This window comes from Rhinolophus sinicus, chromosome 3 (assembly GCF_057876585.1).
Source record: "Rhinolophus sinicus isolate RSI-liver-muscle chromosome 3, RSI-T2T, whole genome shotgun sequence".
Lineage (NCBI taxonomy): Eukaryota > Metazoa > Chordata > Mammalia > Chiroptera > Rhinolophidae > Rhinolophus > Rhinolophus sinicus.
Window position 1 is genome coordinate 128,707,293 of NC_142503.1, and position 20,442 is coordinate 128,727,734.

The 20,442-nt window shown below is 42.4% G+C and overlaps 1 gene segment (V, D, J or C); it reads right to left on the bottom strand.

The window, feature by feature from the left end:
- The window catches only part of LOC148758625 (T-cell receptor alpha chain constant-like), a 31,859-nt gene extending 17,200 nt beyond the window's left edge, over positions 1-14,659 (bottom strand). The window contains 1 exon segment of the C gene segment in view: positions 14,530-14,659. Within this exon segment, the coding sequence occupies positions 14,530-14,542 (13 nt within the window).
- Positions 14,660-20,442: the final 5,783 nt, after the last annotated feature.

Genomic DNA, 20,442 nt, shown 5'->3' on the forward strand with positions numbered 1-20,442 from the left:
GTGATATTGGACAATTCAATTAACCTCCCTGGGGCATAATTTTCTTATTAGAAAAATAAAGAGTCTGAACAAGATGATTTCTAAACTCCCTTCCAGGGCTATAATTCTATGATGCAACAATGTCCAGAGAGCCCTCAACAATGCATTTTTCTATAAGTCACAAACGAGTCAGGCACTTGCAAATCAGTTACACCTGCGACAATGCTGAAGTAGTGAGGAAAAGGGAAGGTCAGAACAAGGGAGTGGCTGCTGCCAGCTCCTCTCTCTCCTCTCTCCATTGGGGGTAAATGCTCCCCGTAGCCATTGAACTTTTTTGTTTCTTCATTAATGGGGAAGAGAATCCTTTGGATATTTGAGGCATTCAAGTCAAGATTTTCCAAAGCATCTCTAAGCCATGGCAATATCTGGCAACACAAAAGATAAATTCCATGTAATTCCTTGCTCACCGTAATTGGCAGTCTCTTATTTCTAAATAAGCCCTGGCACAGGGCCTGTGACATGATGTAGTAGAGAGAGCAAGGCTTTGAGAGCAAGCAGGCAGACCCTGGTTTGAATCAAGACCCTGATACTCACTACTCCTGGGATCTTGGACAGTTTTCTGAGCCTCAGTTTCCTTCTCTGTAAAATAGGGATACTTACTGTTTCCTGCCCTATAGAGTTGTTGGAAGACAAACAATACCGTATGTCATGCACTTAGCGTCATACTCACACATCATAGGCACTGAGAAGGTGGTTATTATTTCTGTGTTAAGTTAGATTATTGATTAACCAGGTTATTTCCTTGGGGTTATAGAATTTGTTCATGAAATAGCCATAAGAGTCTATACCCTTGAGTCATATAAACTCTAGGGTGGTATAAGGAGTGAGATCCCAGAACCACAGATTTTGAGGTTTTTGACCTTCTCCTCTCACACTGGAAGAGTATGAGGCACACACAGGGGCAATGACTTATTCGATGTCACACTGTCAGTTGGGGCCAAATCAAATCTAGAACTAGACTGAAATCAGAAGCCTTTCTTTGCACTTCACTGACTCTGCTTGAACAATGTTTAGTGTAAAGGGACACAGTCTCTAAAATGAACTGGGTATGGCTTATTTGGGCCATGGATAAAATGACCTTGAATATCTTCTCCACAATGTATCTCTGAATCAATGGCAGTGGAAGTAGAAAGGGTCTATTAGATCATGGCCAGGCACTTTTCTGCTCTCCTAGCTTTTTTCTTTTATCAGGCTCCATTTAGCTCAATTCTAGTGCTAAAAACTCTAATATTGGACAGAGCTCTATCAGCCTCATATCTTGGGAAAAATCTTAATGGTTTGCCAAATTCCACCCCAAAGAAAATATGCTCATATAGTGTTTAAGTACTTTCACTAATTTATCTGGGTGCCACAATTCTTAATACGTCAACACTAGATTATAGTGAATTATAAATAAGATACATGACGTTCCTTTTCTCCCATTCTCTATCACCAGAATGCATTTTGTAGTCATAGAATCTCACACTTACTCAGCTCCACTTTTAGCCGGGTACCTGTCCCGAAGATGAGTTTGTTTATTCCTCCCTGTGAGTCCCACAGTGTCAGATGCCTCAGAATAAACTCCCTTCTGTCACTTCACCTCTTTTCCTGATTTACTTAATGAGTTAGAAAACACTGAATATTGAATATATTCATATGAGGAAAAAGCTTTCCCCATTACCCCAAATGGAATAAATTTCCAGGCTGTTGGTGCTAGGGGATCAGTGAGGACATCTAGCTCTACTTCCCAATTTGCAGATGAGACACTTCACAGGATATGAGAAGAGACTCTGCTCTCAAGGATCTTTCAGTTTTAATAGGCAGATCTTCTCAGTAGTGAAAGATTTTTGTAGCTGTGTATAGAGATTGTCCAAGATTCCACAGCTAAATTTGGGATGTAGAGGGTAAGAGGAATGGGAGGGATGCCTGAGGAGAGATGATAGTCCAGGCTCAACACAGGAAGCCAGGCTATTCATGGAGAAGCCAGGTTTGTCTGAAGCATCTAGGATGTTAGTTTCTACTCCATTCTGACCTAGTAAATTAGTTTTACTGTTATTTCCAACCTTTCTGTTAGCGATTTTCATTTTGAAAAGCCTCCCGTGAAGGCTCAACCTTAAATTCATAGGTCAACTGATGAAACAAGAGTGATGATCCATACGGATAAAACACAGTAAGAACATATGGATGCCTTGAATCACATAAGGAGAAAACTAGGGTGGGATGGGGGTCAACATTTACCTGGAGAGACTAGAAGCATAGTGCCCTTTCCAAAGGTGAGTGTGTTGTATCCTGAATTCACACCATAGCAAACCCCCATACAAAAATATGCCGTGTTGGGCTTTTCAACCTCTGATTTACTTCGGGAAGGGGAAAGAAAACCATATTTATGGATAACCTTAATAATCTCTATATATTACAGTACCTCATTTGGGCCACAACTGTGGCACGAGCTTAGAGGTTATTATTCTTATGTTATGAATCAAGACCAGGTGATGTGAACGCTAAGCGGGTTGAACCAGCACTGTTACCAAAGGCACAAATAGCCGAGGTGCACGAGAGAGATAAGTAGGCACAGGACAGATAAATCTCAGGAGGAGCTATGAGGGAAGAATCCTCTTCCTTGTTCCTACGAGAGTGATACTGCTGCTATATATGTAATTATTTTGCTAGAACCAGACATGAGAACTCTAGTCATAGTGATCCCCAAAAACTCTAGTTCATCTTCCGTTTCACGATTATTTCTTGAGGCATGAAGATTTTATCCTCCATATTTTTGTTAGTCCTCTGCTAATCCACTTACCAGGTCTGACCAGCAGTCTAGTCCCACTCCCGAAGATCCATTGATAGCCTCCACTATTCCCACAGTGCTTTTTAGTCAGCCCAAAACCCCCGCAAGCTACACATCCTTCTCATACCTGAGACTAAGAGATAGGGCCCTTTCACCTACTAAGTGGGCAGTATCTTAACTTTCTTTTTATGTTCCACGTAACACACAGGCCATTTGACTCAAATTTGGGCATTTATTGTGCAACACTTAAAATGAAGTCTCTATCTACCCACATCTCTCATCAAACTCGTGATTTTCAGTTCTATTTATCCAACAGTCGTATCTAGTTCTTCTTTTATCTCCATTACAGTTATCGATTTTTAGATTCCTGCCATCGTGTCTCTCCTAATTTTAACTTCCATCAATCTGAAACTTCATGGAATAGCATCTAGATCATTATGAGTGACAGCTTCCTGCTCTTCCCAGTCAACTTGTTTTGCAGACTCAGTGGTAGCCTTGTTTACTTATTCAAGTTCTGTTCTGACCCCAAAGCCCGGTGTCCCTCTGATTAAAGGATACCCAGTCTGCTTCAGGTCTGGTTAAAAACAAACAAAAACAAAAACAAAAACAAACAAAAAAAACCACCACTTGTCTTCCCTTTAATTCTTATCCTTTGCAAATCTACTGTTTTCTATTGGCTTCATGGGTTATGTCTTGGCTTTCTTTTCTATTAAGAAAGAACATATCTTGGATGGAACAATGCTATTAGAATGTTAAAGGATAGATGAGGGATCCTTCTACAATCTCGTCTGAAAACGGCCAGAAAAGGCCTAGTGTATCCGTTATGTTCTCCAAATGTTACAATCTGAGAGGAGATAACACAAGGAAGAAGAAATCCTTAGGAATTTAGACTTACTTGGGGTGACTTGGAGTTTTGTCCCAGTTCCGAAGGTAACCTTTTGGTTGCCCCCAATGTTCACACTGTAAGGCAGGCCTTTACAAAATGGCTTCCTATCTCCTGCCACTTTCATTTCGATAGCATCCAAGTCACTCTACTTCAGTAGAAGAGAGAGTGGTTTTTACTAATGCCTATGGCTACATATCCATATGAAAATAGCTATCTTACTAAGAACCTACATGTATATTCTCTTTATGTTGAACGAATTATACTAGCTGACCTAGCTTTTTCTTTTTGTCTGAAAACAAATAATATTTTACATGTGGATAGCATTTAATAATTTACAATTATTTTATATTTAAATTAAATTATTCATAATTTAATGTATAATTTAAATCATTTATAATTTATAATTTAATAGCTATTTTATCTTTAAAATAACTTATGAGGTGATATTAAATGTTTTCATTTTACAGATGAAGAAATGGTGGCCCTGATGCACTAGTCAAGCCAGGTTTAGAACTGGAAGTGTTCAGCCAAACTTTCTGCTGTTTTCTTTAGGATCAGCTCTCTGACTCAGCTGTTTCGCTGTTATTTTTAGTTCATCTGCGTGATTATTTTTCTCTACAGCTAGATCTTTCTATCCTCTGTGCCATTAATTTAACATTTCTTTCGACATCAGAATGCACTTAAGTCTGCATAAACCATTAATTTCTTGACACTTGGGCCCTACAAATACTGCAGTAAGTTCAATGGGCCTCAGTAGCCACATTAAGCCTCCTACATTAGTGACATATTGCCTACTTACTGGGTTTTACCGATAATCTTGTCCCACTCCCAAAGGTGAATATGCTATAAATCATAGCACGGTGCTGCCCGACAACAATGCCCGAGCTGACTTAATAATAGATTAGTGTGATTAGCATGCATCTCTCTTCCCTCGTGGGACCTCTGGCTGGGATTCCCCCCTTTTTTTTATTACTGGAATAAAGACTAAGCCTTGGAATTAAGTCTGTGAAGCCTCTTTTTAGGGCGCCATAGAGTGATGTAGAGGAAAGCCTAAGAAGCGTCCAAGTGATATTCTGTAGACAATTCTGACACTTTTTTCCTTCAGAAAGGTTTGCAAAATTTCACTGAGTATCTTGTTTTACCAGCCGAAGGCTGTCAGCTCGGATCCCCACTTCAACTTAGGAATCAACAACTAGACACCAGCTCATTTTACCCGAGTTCAGCAAATTGCTCCTATCCCTAGGTAATCTCTCCTTCTTTGATTACTTTAATGTATTTAAACATTTTTGTAAGCATGGGATGTAGTTGGAGTAGTAGAGATGGGGGACAGCATTCATTTTTCCATTTTGTTTTAATGGCTTTCATTACTAAACTCCAATACCCCCAAGTTAAAGAATAAGAAGACATTTAGTCACCCGTGCAATATAAGACTGCAGGATAAATACAAGCATTATGATCAATAATAACTAGGTACTTACTGGACCTCACTGACACGGTGGTTCCCTTCCCAAAGATCAATGCAGTTCCTGCCTGGTAGCCACAGTGAAATGAGGCCCTGCAAATACCTCATGCTTCCACTCACTCACTCTACCTTATATTTAACTATAAACAATGGGAACTTGTATTCTGTCCTTGCCCTTGGCAAGGAACTCAGTGGGCTTTCAATGTTTGGATGTGTAAGAACAAAGCTCTGTTGCTTCATGAGAAAGAGGGGAGATGGTGGTAGGTCCTTCACTCACTCAATAACTGTGCACTGAACACCTCTGCATATAAGGCGCTGTGCTAGGCACGAGGGATGCAGCGAACAGCCACAAGGACACCGTCCCTGTCCTCATGGGAGGCACACATGAACAAATACGTAGGTAATATGTCAGGTGATGAAAGTGTATGAATAAAATCAGGCTGGGTAATGGGATGGAGAACAACCAGGCAGCAGCTGTGTTTGGTGGCTTGTTAGATTGGCTGGGCAGGTAAGGTCTCTCTGAGGAGGTGACATCTGAAGTGAGGTCCAAGCATGGAGGAATTTAATCATGACTTACTTCCATTTGCAGATAAGTAAATTGAGGCCTGAAAGGTCAAAGCCTACCTCCAAATCACACAGCATCAACCACTGACGTGGACGCTTAGATGATGCCTTCTCTCTGCTGAAATGTTAGATCTAGTTCTAACATGTAAATTCCTGGCTAGAAGAGATAAAGTGAGACAGAGGTATTTCCAAAGTGACTTCGGGATGTTATCTGGGTAATTGGAAACTGTGGCACTGGCCGCTGAGGCATTGTTTGCCAACTTAATAGGAAAGCAAAATGGAAGAAGTCTCCTTATCTCAGTGGCCAGCTCCGTCAGAAAAACCCACTCTGAGATGCCAACACCTCTTCCAGTTGGCATCCTCTTACAAACAATGCAAACCATTGCCTAGCAGAATGAGCTCTTGCAGTTAGGATGGGAAAAGCATGGAGAGCGCTCTGCTCTCAATTAAATCTGAAAAAATTGAGGACGTTTGGCAGCCCACTTAAATTTCCAAAAAAGCTTGTTACCTGTCTCAATAATTATTTGAATTCAGAATTCATAGTAATACTTACTAGGATCCACTTTTAACATGGTCCCCCTTCCAAAAAACAGCGTCTGGGAACTTGTAAACCCCACAGTGATCTATTTCACCACAAAAACCAAAGCGTACTTCATTTTCAAGCACTGGAATGCTCTCAGAGTTCTCACTTCGTTGAAACCCAATTCAACACCAAGCACATATTTAGGTAAACTCAAGCAAAATCTTAAACTCACACTCTTTGGAATGGTAGGACACCTCAGAAACCATTTACTAGCTTCCAACCTCACACATTTCCCTCCTGAGCAATCTCAGGTTTTTGATGATCTCAAGGCCAGTCTTAGTCACCAAATCTCATGTTCTACTTTTCCATAATTAGAAAGGGTCACCTTATTTCCAATTTCAACCCTTTCTCTGCCATAGCTGAAATCCATTGAGCTTATGCACCTTCAAGTTTACCTTCCAATGAAATTCTTCATAAAATCTAACTTTTTAAAATTATGAATCATCTGACATGCTTTTCAAAGACATTTCACATATATTATCTTATTTGAGTCTCACAGCATCTTTTGAGCTAGGCAGAGCGGGAATCACGATCTCCATGTTATAGATGAACTGAGGCTTAGAGAGCTTGTGTGGTCTTCTACGGCCATGTGGTTGGTCATGGCCAAGCCAGGTCCACAGTGTCCTAGCTGAATGTCTTCATGATTTATTTTGTACATGTTTATGTATTGGTCATGTCACCTTGCCTTTCAGGTATCCATCCCTTTCTTATTCCCTTCCCCAATGAAAAAAACAATATCAACAACAAAAACAATACTTCTACTCCTGCACCCTCTCCCCCAAATCCCCCACAACCAACCCAAATGAACCTCTAGCTCAACTCTTTTTCAGAGCCATGTCTTTTTAATGCTCACATGCTTTCTGTGAGTCAGGAGATAAAAGAGTTACCACTATTTTGGTTGCATTAATTGGGAAAAATGAGGGTCAGAGGAGATAAATCAGAATGATGGTTACAGAGGCTGCAGCCTGGTATGGATGGCAATATACTGAATCTTAGTAAACGCGGGTCCTTGCCCTGATATTATGACTATATTCAAATCACTTAACCACTCTGAACAGAGAGAATCACCCCTTTCCACTGTCCTTTGCCTCCTGGGACATTCAGATAAGAGATATGAAGAAATAGGGAAAGTACCTTAATTATTTTCCTTCTCTTAAGAAGATAGAACCCAGGAAATATCAAGATAGTGATATCCTTTATCCACACTGAATTTGTACATACATATGTGCTTATGCAGAAGAGCAACACTAAACATTTTTAAGGCAAGTTTGAGACAGATTAATTTGGGCCAACACAGCACACTCATTTTAAAATTGATGACCATGCTCCTCCTTCAATGTTGGAAACAGAATTGCGGCTTAAGCCCCAGTACTCACTTGGCTTGACTAACACTCTGGTTCCTCCTCCAAAAGTTAGCTTGTTCCCTGCAGCATTGTTTACACAGTGATTTGAGGCCCAGCAAAAACCACAAGGACCAAGGAAATCACTCTCTAGATACCTGACGAAGGTCACTTCCTATGGCCTTAGCAAAGTGGTGGGGTGTGTGTAGGACGCTTCCTACGTCCTTGGCAAAGTGGTGGAGTGTGTGTGCTGTTCAGGGTAATCCTGTGTTCTAGTGCTGTACCTACTTGATAGAGCTGGAATGTTTGCAAGTGGGCACGTATTTGGGTCTGATTCTTTCATACACTTACTTACTTCTTTGTTTTGGCTGTTGGGACCTGGATCTGTGTCAATAAGGATAATCATTCTCAACCATAACCTCATTCAGGGACCCACTTGACCATTTTTAACCCACAAAAGAACCTGAGAACAGGACACCCTATAAGCTCAGGGAAGCTTCAGGGTCAGGCTGTTCACATACCCATGCTGATGGACACATGCATACGCAGGTATGTACCCTGTTAGGGTCTCTATATTCACTTTAGTGCCCAGTGAAGGCCCCAAAGAGCGGAAGGGTACTTTAGTCCTGGGTTCGTCCAGGCTCTCCCAGCTGCTGTGCACTGTGGATCCGCTTTACTTTCCTTGGTTCAAGTTCAGACCCAGACTTCCCCCAGCTATTCTAGAGCCCACCCATTGGCGAGACTTGTACAAAGGAAGAAGGTGAGGAGGTTTCTTGGGGAAAATTTACAAAGTACGATGGAGAGGTCATTCTTGAAGAGAAAGGACTGCAATAGTTGATGGAGCCTCTAACAGGGAAATGGCCAAGAATCACAGGACTCAAGGAAAAGAAACCTGTTTTCCAATTTGGCATGCCATTTCTGTGCTGGGCCATATTCTTCCCCAAGGTGTAGACCTGAGGTGGCTGTTTCGGGATACCTCACACACTATAGTGGGGCTGCCCTTTGCTTTTGGTGGGATGAACAAGTCTCCTCTCAGATCATCGGGCTCTTAAAAGGGACCCTAGTTTTCTTGACTCCCCGTTCACTTCCCCCTCCCAGACTACTTAGGATAGAGGGTCCTCCAGGAGGGGCAATACACATATTTTCTTAGTTTCAAGACTAAGGGAATTCATTCATCTCCCTTTTAAATTTCTTTACAGTAATGTTCCCCTGGAGTAAAAGCAATCCACTCACCAGGCCACACAGTTAGCTGAGTTCCTTTTCCAAAGTACAGCCGCCCCAGGCTTGAGCCTCTATCAGCACTGTGGCGGCCCCCTTTACATGAACATGGGCCTACTCTTGTACAGCACCCTCTCCCTTGCCCTGGGGGATAAGGTTGAAAATTCCCCTCCATTCTCTTTAAATGTCCTTCTGTCTTTTTCTTGTGCAGCCAGCAGTCTAAGCTGGACGTCAGTCATCAGAGGCTGTCTCTCAAGGGACAGTTGGTCTGTGGTAACAATAGTCTTCCCACCTTCAGAGTTCCCTCCCAACAGAAAGCAATTACCTGTCCTTTTGAGAGTGTTTAAATTGGAAGGAACTTTGTTTTCCTGGCCCTATTTCCCAGTATAAAAGGCTACTCACTTACTTGGATTGACATTATGTTTGGCTCCCTTCCCAAAGCTAAACTTGTGAAAACTTTGACACACTAGATCTGTCCTCCATAAAATCACCCCATTTTCCTCATTCAACCTCTGGTTCTCCCTCCAGGCATTCCTTTTTTCTGTTCTCTCTTTTTTCTCCCTGATATCTCCTTTTATTTTTCCACTTATTGTACTGGGAAATCATACCCCACCATGTTCTAGACATAAAAATCCCAGCTAGGCTTTAGCTCATGAATAATTTGATGACCTATTTCTTGGGCTATCAAAATAATAGAAGAAACAGATCTGAGCTCACCTTTTCATCCTCTAGGCTTGAGTCATGGGATCTTGGCACTTAGAGTTGAAAAGAAGCCTAGAGATGATTTAGTTCAGTATCGAAAATGGCATAGAAATCCCTTCTATAACATTCAATAATCAGCTTTAAGGACCCAGCATGAGGATCTCCAAGGAAAGAGAGTTCTGTCCTTCACAGAGCAGCCAGCCTTTCCACCACAGGCTGGTTCTACTTGTTCAAAAAGATTCCACAGGAGGCTGAGACACATCTCCTCTCATCCATTGGTTTTGATTTTGCCTTCTGTACTAACCTCTTCCTTGTCACTTCAAATATTTGAAAAGAGTTATGTCTCATCTTAATACAGTCCAGTGACATCCTTTCTCGCTATTTTCAGGGATCCGAGACAATTTTAGATACATTGGTTTTTATCTGACCATGAAGCCTGTGCCCTCAACAAATGAATCATAGTAAAGGCGTACCTAAGAAGGAGAGCCATCCTGGGGTAGAAGAGGAGCTGAGGGAGACACGCGAGGTAGAAAGGTTATGATGCTTATACAAACTGGGAAAGCTTTTTAAAATTTAGTTACTGACCATTGCGGTCCCCAGGTGAAATTGCTCATAATTGTACCCACCATTTTGTTTTAAAATAATTCTGACTTTTTCCTTTTTACTTACTTGCTCTTACAGTTACTGTGGTTCCAGCTCCAAAGGTGAACTTGTAGTTATTATTATAACCACAGTGCTAGATCTGCTGACATAAACCTGGTCAACTTGTCAACACAGTTGTGTGGGTGAGGAGACAGGTAGGCTGCCCTGAGGCCTAGCCCTACCCCTACCCCTCTGTGTTATGAGCCCTTGGGTAACTTTTAACCTTTTTCTTTGTTTTTAACCTTCACAGTTTCCTTATCTGTGAAAGTAGGGATGTTAATATTTACCCCAGAGGGTTGTGAGGAAGGTTAAATGAGTTAAAGTATGAGAGGCATTCACACAGTACTTTGCACATAGCAAGTGTTCAATAAATGTTAATTATTAGATTATCAAGACTAATTCTTTTCATCTTTTAAAAAGATGTGCAATTTTAATTTGTCCTATTGCATCTCCAAAATCTGGGACATTTATAGCTACTTTAAATTATATCCAAATACTTTTTTGTCAACTAGTAAAAGTAGCAATAGTTAAAATTTGGGAATTTTCCTTACATAGGATAACATCCCATGAGGATGGTTGGCAGTTTCAGAATATTTACTGAATCATAGGATTTGTTTACCATATTTTAGATCTGTTTAACAACATATGAACAAGAAATGATAAAATGTTATGAGTGGGGTCCCAAAACACAAAATAGCTCAAAACATACAGATGGCTAAGAAGAATTTAGGATAATATATGTTGGTGACTTTTTCTTATAGACAATTATAACTTACTTGGCTTTACAGTGAGTTTGGTCCCAGATCCGAAGTATAACCTGTTGTTTTGTACACAATGTTTATTGTCATTACAAAAAGTCTCCTTGGACTTCCTACAAGGGAGGTGTCTTATTCAGAGATATCTAACCAAGTTGGCCAAGACTAACCCAACCCCATCCGTTTTTTGCTATTTTCTTAGAACATTTCAAGAACCAAAGTGAGGAATGAACCAAGAAGGCACATTCATTATCAGAGACAGGCAAGAAAAGGGCAACTGATTTTCATCAGTGGTTTTATCGATTTCTTTTCTTTCGTTTTCTGCTTGGGTTCATTTTTGTGTCTTCTGTGCTCCCTACACACAATATTTGAGACAAGGGCACTGTGAGTAAATGCTCTTTACCTTTTTCTAATTATAAATGAAAATTCTCCTCAGGTGGACTGGATTGTGAGGAAAGTCCTTATTCTGCCTTTAGTTCCAGGGCTGTCTGGAAGCTTCTCTCTCTGAGTCTGTACCTGCATCTATGTTGTACTTGACAACTTGACCTGAGCTTCTCTTAATGACGTCCTGAACCATGCCGGCTAGCTAGCTGTATTTTGCATGCAGGATCTAACAAGATCACTATATTTTACCTGTCAAAGTACCTACATTATATAACCAAATGTCCTTGAACATCCACATTGACACCGCCCCCCCTCCCCAAACCCCCACAACGAAACTGTACGTTTTGGCTCTTTGTTTTCTTTCTGCCTGCATATTCCCTTTAGCAAGGTGGAAAAAAAAGAGGCTGCAGTCTTGTCTGTCATTTGCAAGTCTAGATGAAACATTATTTACGAGCAAAATATTTTGCTGACAGTTTCAAGAGATAGGAAACCTCAGCGCCAACAGTTAGACACCCACACAGTTTGGATTTAAACAAATCTCAACAAATGAACACAGTTATGAGAAATGAAACAGAGGTGACTTCAGTCTAAGCCAAGAAACTGTAATATTTATGCAGTTTTGGAGGGCGAGGGGCTTACTTGTTCTTACTTGTAGAAATGATAAGCAGTGTGTTATAGGAATGATTTGCTGGAAGGACATCAGAGAGCTGTAGAAATAGAGCTTCATTTAAATATCTTAAATAAGCACCTTAATGTTTAGTGACTTATGTAGAAATAAGCTAGAACAGGCTAGAAATGTAGCTGGTTAACTAACTAGACTTGGTTTAAGATAGTTCCTGGTAAAACCATCTTGTAGCATTTTGTCTGGTTCTAGTGAAAATATTAGGAGAAACAAAGGTTCCCCTTATAGAATCTGTTCGTATTATTCAGCAATTCTTCTAGGTTAAGATAGATTCTTCCCTACCCTTTTTCATCAACTCCTATTCCAATCTTAGCAATAAGGCTCCTCTTTCTCTTTGGTCTTTGATAAATAATTCTCTTCCTACATGACCCTTTCAAGTATGCATTCTTCGTGTATCTCTCCCACCTCAACCCCAGGCCTGTTAAGTTACATATGTGTACAGTATACATTTATAGATTAATAAATCAGTGCAAACAGTATCTCATTTTGGTGGCCTACCAGGTACAACAGTCAGTTGGGTCCCGGATCCAAAGGTCAGTTGCCAGCCTGAACCAGAAGAAACACTGTGATATGCCCAACAACAAAAACCAGACTGGCAAAGCACCGTGTACAAAGTTGGCAATTGCTTTATGAATTAGGCTTGTATCACTGTCAATCTAGATTTGATCTGGAGTAACCAAATTGCTTGTCTACAGATCCTAAGTAAATCCTTCTTTGTCTTTACATTCCCACTTTCTCTTGGGGAATCTTTGCTTCCCACTTTCTACTATAGAGTTCTAAGTATCAAACAAGCTTCCAATATACATGTAGAGTAAGTGCTCTCTGATTTTAGATGTCAAACCGGCATTTATCTTTTCCTCTAAGAAGACTCATAAAGCCCAGGACAGAGAATATTTCTCTTCTACTCTGGACATCCCTGGGTTATACCACCAGGAAACTGCCCAGGTTCTTGAGCCCTCCTTAGACTGAGTCTGCAGTGACTAAATGAGGTATACAGCTGGCATTATCCAGTCAATTTGGCAATTAGTTTGATATCGATAAAATAATTTTATAATAATCAAATTATCGGGGAAATTTCTAGTTTCTACTTCACTTTTGGGCCATTTCCTTTCTCATGACCAAAGTGGTTCCTATGTTGATTTAAAACTGCAACAAAAATCAATATTTTTATGATAATATTTTGTAATAATATTTCCTAAGGTAGTGAGGATGGTATAAAAGGGTCATGCCCAAGAGGGATCAGGATATGAACCATGATATGTGAGAGAACAAATGGAATCTATTTCCAGAATATAAGTTACCCTGAGGGCAATAGCACTCTGAGCATGGAGACTGGCATAAAGTAGGTGCACAAAAATATTTGTCAGATGAGTCCTGAGGACTCCTCAAACTTCCGGCCGGGAAAATTAATTCAGCAAACTGGAGACTTAAGTTCTAGCCCTAGCTCAGCCGTAAACAGCCTGTGGAGACATGATCAGTCTTTCCCTCAGCCTGCCTCGGTTTCCTCATAAATGGAGACAGTCAGAAAGGGTGATCGGAAGGGTTCTCTCTGCTCCATGAGGCTATGTTGTACAAAGTTTTGGCCTAAAGTCTCAGAAACAGGAAGTGGTCCACAGTAGTTATGAATAAACTTTTGTTCTTTTAAAGTTATTTTCAGACTTTGGGAGAGGCTAATCACAGTGATTTTGGTCCATAACCATCGTTTACAGGGTTCCTTCTATAAACTGACATAATCTTAGCCAAAGAGAAGAGTGCCCAAGAGGCTTGTTAGGAATTAAAAGTCTTGTCATTAATTATTGTATCCAGGGCTACAGATCCCTGCCAGTACCCCAAAGAATCAGTCACACATCTTTAGTCCCATCACTTACATTCTGGGATCTATTCCCAGAGACTCCCCTACACGGCCCATGGTGCACCAAGTTGTCAGCTCCTAGCTGGGGAGACTTTTGTCTTCCTTCCATTTGATACTCATTCACCCTTTCTAAACATTCTTCATATAGTGTATAATTGGGCTTAAATCAGCCCTTAATCTACAGACACTGCTTAGTCCAGGGATATACTTTTATACTTACTGGGCTTCACAGATAACTCAGTTCCTTGTCCGAAGATAAGCTTTCCGGCCTGGTTATAATTCACACTGTGCTACATATCCTGTCAAGAACACATCCAATCTTCCTGAACACATTTCTAATCCTCCACCCACAAAACGCCACAGCAGATCTTTCCCACCCCAGCATGAATCATGGTTATACTTATTATTGTAACTTCTTTTCCTTATAAGGGGCGTAAGGTACTTACACAGGGGACTGGTAGAGAATAATGAGAATTCCTATTTATCCAAAAATGTTTCTATTTAACAGCAAACTGATCTCTCATTTTTGTTTAATGGCTCTGGCTATTACCGTTCAGGGAAATGGCTGCCTTTCAAATATGTTCCTTATGGTCTTGGCTAGAAACACTTGGCACACGGGTGTTAAAATTAAGGCTCCAGGGAATCAGGCTTACCTGGGGTGACCATAACTTGGGTCCCTGCTCCAAAATCCAATTTCCCCCAGCCGCCAGTTGTCACACTGTGACAAACACCTCTACAAAATGGCTTCCCCAGAGAAGACAGCTGCTAAATGAAGACAAACTGCTCATGGGGAAACAATCTTGCTACAAAATGAGGTAACTGCATGATATGAGATATAAGCTTTTCCCCCCACTTCTCATCTAATTTCTCTTCTTCCAAGATGCCAAGGATGACGTGTGCCAAGAGCTGCACTTCCTGGGCAGCTGGGCTAGAGAATGGCACTGCCAGGGTTAAAGAAGCTGGGCCACTGCTCTAGACTCCGCAGTGACAAAATCCCATGTCTAGGAGGTTACCTAATACCAAACCCAGTCCCCAGCACCACAGGAGCTCAGATTATAGCTGATTACCACTGCTATGTTCTCATTTAAATAACCTGATGCTTTGAATTCATGAGTCTACTGGAAAAACTGTTCTGGTATCCCTGAGCTCTGTTCCTGTTGGAACTGTATCAGTCACTGGCCTCTACTTGCCTCAAGGTTTAAGTCTATGAAATGGGAATAACGATTGGAATCTCCTCCTGAGGGAGACTTGCCCTCAGGTGGTTTCACTATTAGAAGTTTGCGAGAGTGGATGGACCCCAAGGCCAGGTTATGGGTGGGATCCTGGTGGGTTTCTTCCCCTCCACACCTTCCAGAGCTCCTTCAAGGATGAGGAAGATGGCCAGGGACTGGGCCTGTGTCTGCTCAGCCCCTTTAACATTCTGACCCTGGGAGATCTATGTGGAAAAGACAGCAGGTCTGCTTTTGGAGATAATTGTATTCAGTGCATAATTTTAAATTATATGCCACTTACTTGGCTTGACAAGCAGCCTTGTCCCCTTCCCAAAGATAAAGGAGAAGCCTTGTCCTTCCCACAGTGATTATCTCAGCATCAGAAACCTGCCAACTCAGCTTTCCCCCACACAAAGCCCTCTTGAGAAGGGAAATCTCCAATGTATTTCTTCCAGTATTATTCACACAGGCCTGTGATTTTTCCTCCCTGAATAAGCATTCCTCCCACTTCTTATTGTCCTCAGGTTCTGTTGTCCCTCCTTCTCTTCCTCCAGCTCCATCCGGGCTCCTGAGGTCACCATGGACCCAGGCCTCAAGCCCCTCCAGCTCACTCCCACGCTAAGCACATGGCTGCTTTCCTCTCCCACCTTACGGTACTTACAGGGCAGCACAGACAATCTGGTTCCACCACCGAAGACCAATCCCTGGCCATAGTTATTCCCACAGTGCCTCTGGGCTCTGCAAAAACCCCTACGGCGCCCTCCAGCCCCATCTCAACACCACAAACCACCCAGGACCCAGCACCTGTGTTTTTGACCCAGCACCTGTGTAGGATGAAAAAATCAGCCCATTTGTTCTGTCCAGACCTGAGAACAAAGGGTGTTTGGGATACGCCAAGCAAAGGTTCCAAAACTTAACCCAGCAACGCCGGTGTCCCGGTGTCCGGAAGGATGCAGCTCAGCGTTAATGAGCCAGAGGTTTTTTCTTTTCTTTTCTTTTCTATTTTTTTTTTTTTTTTTTTTTTTCACAGGGAGAGGCTCCAGGGGCTGGGAAGAGGCTTAAAGAGGTTCTCTCATTTCTCCACCTGCCTCGAGGCAGGGCTGCACTTCAATCACCCCTGATAGGAGGGTGTCTATCTCCTTTCAATACCCCTCTAGAGTGCTCTGGCAACTACTCCTGACAGATCATTTTTACTGTTCAAAAACCTATTAGGAAGATTTTACCACTAACCTCACTCCCTTCTTGCAGTATTAGCTGTGTCTTGTGGTCTGAATCCTGGCGGAACTGGAGAACACAGCCTCTGCAGCTTTTGTTCCATGCCTCCTTTCCCAGGGTTAGATATGTGACTCAATGTCCACCTTACCCTCAATCTCTTTTCTTCAACATTAACCACCCCAATTTGCCTTTATAGGCCTTTCTGATTCTCTGTCTCTGAGTCTCAGAATTTCATTAAGGGGCTATTTTCAAGTGCCATATTGCTAATGAGCTTCACTACCCAGAGGAGCAGAAGGACAATTTGGGGACAAGTTGCTCTTCCCTGTGAAGCTTCTGTCCTCTCTGTCCCTGTCCTTTCACATAGGGAGCCTGTGTTTTGGGAAGGAGCTTGGAGCACTTTGGAGGGAAGTCACACTGGGGTCAGCGTGGTGAGAGAGTAGTGCAGGGTTTCAGTTTCTGCAGCACTCGCTGGGTAGTACTGTGAGCTGAGTCCCTGAGCCAGGGGTTTGCATGCAGCTTCAGGAGCTCCAGCCAGGCAGCTCTCTGCAGAAACCTCTCCCCTGCCTCTGATACTGGCATGATTTTGTATTTAAATTATTCACGATTCTTTCTATTTCCACTTAGACACTTTCAAATCCCAGGTGAAGAACTTCATAGAACAGGCTGACATTCTCCACCTTCCCCTCACGCCAGCTCTTCTCCTGATGCCTGACAGCCTGACAGAAGGGCCCGAGGGGTGAAACAAAAGCTCCACTGTGTGTTGTAGATGATGTTTATCATTATTATTAATAGCTAGTGTTTAATGAGCTCTTCTATGTTTGGGGCCCTGTGCTAAATACTTTAGCTGTATTATTTTATTTGATCCTTACAATAATTCAGTAAGATAGATAATATTTTTATCCTAATTTTCTGGATGGGGAAACTGAGGCCAGTGAGGTTAAGTAATTTGCCAAAGGTCACAGAGCTAGTAAAGTAGTGGAGCCAGGACTTGAATTTAGGTTTTTCTGTCTCCAAATCTCATGCTATACTGCCTAATCCATAATCATTGGTTTCAAAATGTTCCAGAGGGGACACATGGCATCTCAAGATGCTGCAGAAGTAGGCTCAGTGCTGAGCCTAATGTTCTACAGTAGAAATTTTCTTCTTAACTAGATGCCCAAAGTTCTAGTGGCTCTTTTCAGAGACTTAAACTGCAGTGGAGGTGGGGGTGGGTGGTCAATGTTAGATGTAAAAAAGTACTTTCTAGCAGTAAGGTGTGCTCAATTTTGGAACTACAGAGAGAAGCTGAGGAATTTCCTGCCCTACAGCATCAGACGGAGCCAAAGCATCTCCCACATGGCCAGGGAGCATGTAGGGAAGCCAAGTCAGGGGTGGTAGGGCACTGGGTCCCCTCTGGAGGTCTGTCCTCACATTCTCATTGGCTCAATTGTTGTTTACGTCTCTATCTATTTGGAAATGTTGTATATGCTCCTGAGGGCCCCTCACCATGAGCCAGAGCAAATGTGTGTGTGTGTGTGTGCGCACACATCTCATTTTAAAGCAGAGAAGGGAACCAACTCTCTTTGTCCTGGGGAAAGAATATTAATAAAGAGCTCAAGCAGATGCACAGGATTAAAGTCGTTTTCAAACCAATGAGTTGATTGATAGCCCCTGAAGCCCCAGCCAAAGAAGAACACAACTTACTTGGCTTCACAGTGAGCGCGGTCCCGTCCCCAAAGGTTAATTTGCCTGTGTTGGTGTTACACAGTGTTCAGTGCTATTACAATAACCTTGACTGGGGCTTCAGGAAGACAGGTGGAGGTGGAGGAGGCAAGCAGGAAAACAAAACCTGAAATGACTGCCCATGGCCAAAACAATCTTGTAATTAGGTTAGAACGTGGGATGGATACTAATAACTAGCAACTTCCCAGCCTGGTGCTCTTTGCCATAATGGTCTTTGAAGGAACAGGCCTTCGCAGGGGCAACTCCTGGGAAATTCACTCCAAGTGGCTACTGCTTGGTCTCCTGGGATCCCATCTTGTTTGTTATTCCTGCAGGCCCATTGTCTATTTTCATCCAATTCCTGCCGATTCCCCCCCTACTTTCCCTGGAACTTCCTCCTTGTGGAGGCTCACATATTTTCTCAGGGAGAGACTGCATGGATATTAAAAGCCAAGTACAGTGCCCCAGGGAATATGTGCATTAATAACCTTATTTTCCAACCGGTATCACGAAGCACCCAACACAAACCAAGCAAAGAAAACACCACCTGTGTTTTGACAGCTTCTGCATGATGGAAGATGGGCTTCTAGGGAAGAATAATTAGCCAGAAAGAAGGACTTACTTGGTGTGACCAAGAGTTTGGTGCCTTTCCCGAAAGTGAGCTGGTCTCTCCCAACTCCAGAGTATGCACAGAGTTTCCTTTCTTTGCAAAAACCCTGAAGATGCTAAGAAAATCAAACCACTCAAAGCACAGGAGTAGTGCTGACAAAAGCTCAGACTAACAATAACCAGATGACAGGCAAAAGAGAAGCGCGGTTACAGAGGCTTGCCTTGGAGTCCTACAGAGACCTGGCTGGATTTCAGAGGTCATCTAGTCCATCTTCCTGTCTTCAGACAAGATGCTGTCTGACCAAAGACCTAGCTCGTCTTTAAGAGCTCCTGGGAAGGTGGCTCTCCTTTGCTAACAGCCTTTGCATTCAAGCAACTGCTCCTTACATCTAACTGAAATCTGCAAACTGCAGTCTGAGTTCTTTATGTCTCAAGCTTCCCTTCTTGAAGACAGATTTCTTGTCAACATACTCCAAATAGAAACTCATCACAAAATACCTAGCCAGTCCCAGTGGTCACCTTTGGGGAAGAAACTCATATTGAAGGAAGGGGGTCGAGGTGAATATTGACTGTATCTGTAATTTGAATTTTTTTTTTTTTTTTGAGGGCGCAGCTCACAGTGGCCCATGCGGGGATCAAACTGGTAACCTTGGTGTTATTAGCACCACGCTCTAACCAACTGAGCTAACCAGTCACCTCTGAATTGTTTTTACAATGAGAAATTTTCATGTGTTATTCAAATTAAAATTAATAACAACATTAAATAGAAACCCACAATATATTTAAAAATGGGTCTGGGATCTCCAACAAGCCTTCCGGTGCTCCCCAGCCTACAGAATCTCAGGTTCTCCATCCTAGGGTTTTGGTCCCCTGGGATCAGAGGAGGGAACGGGGCCAGGGTGTGTGGTCAGAGCAAGCTGGGGTTGCTGAGGCCACGATGGGATACATGTGCTTGCCCATGACAGTCTGGCTGGCTAGAGTAACCTATGCATCTTCCTGTTCAGCACTAATCTCCCAGCCCCTAACTGACCTTTCTGAAGGGCAGAAGTGCTCCTAGCTACACTGACTGACAAATTACTTAAGGGAGAAAGCCATTGCTGATCAAAACTAGGGATGGGCAGAAACACTTACTTGCAGTCACAGAAAGTCTTGTGCCCTTTCCAAAGACAAGCTGTTTGACGCCTGAGTCCCCACAGTGGTTGCTTCCAGAACAAAAACTCTGAGTTCCTAACCCCGCTGTTTGTTCTGGATGTTTCCTCTTGTTAACCTTGTTCACTGGTAGACTCACCCAGAAATCTCCCCACGTAACCATAGTTTTTGTTTTCCCTTAGCATGTTTTTGCCTCTTTCTCCCTGGTCCTCTGTAAAATGTGGTACGATTAAGATGCCCCTGGCTTTGACTGTCTACTTCGCCCATAAGAGTTTCATACATGGAGTTGTGTCCCAAGAATGTATTTCTGAACCACCTGCAAGCTTCCAGCTTATTGTTAGCCTATGAAAAATATTCCAAAGGAAACCCCTGTCTTTGGCCTCATAACGAACTCTTTGCTGGGCTTGAAATAAAAAAGAGTGGCTACTTTTCCTAAACAAAGAAAAGGATTTGGAAAATGGCACTGAGTGAGAAGGCTCAACACGAGATGTTGCTCTTGGCTGATGACCATCTTTGTTTGCCTCTGGCATTAAAGTAGGTCTTAAAAAAGTTATCTCCCTCCCATCCCTGGAACGAGGGAAATGAGAAAGCATAGGGTATCAGAGCCAAGAATCTCAGCACAGGCAGAAATCGGTCTTTCATGAGGAGTGGAAGGTGAGGGGTCTTAGTAGGCTGGAGTCC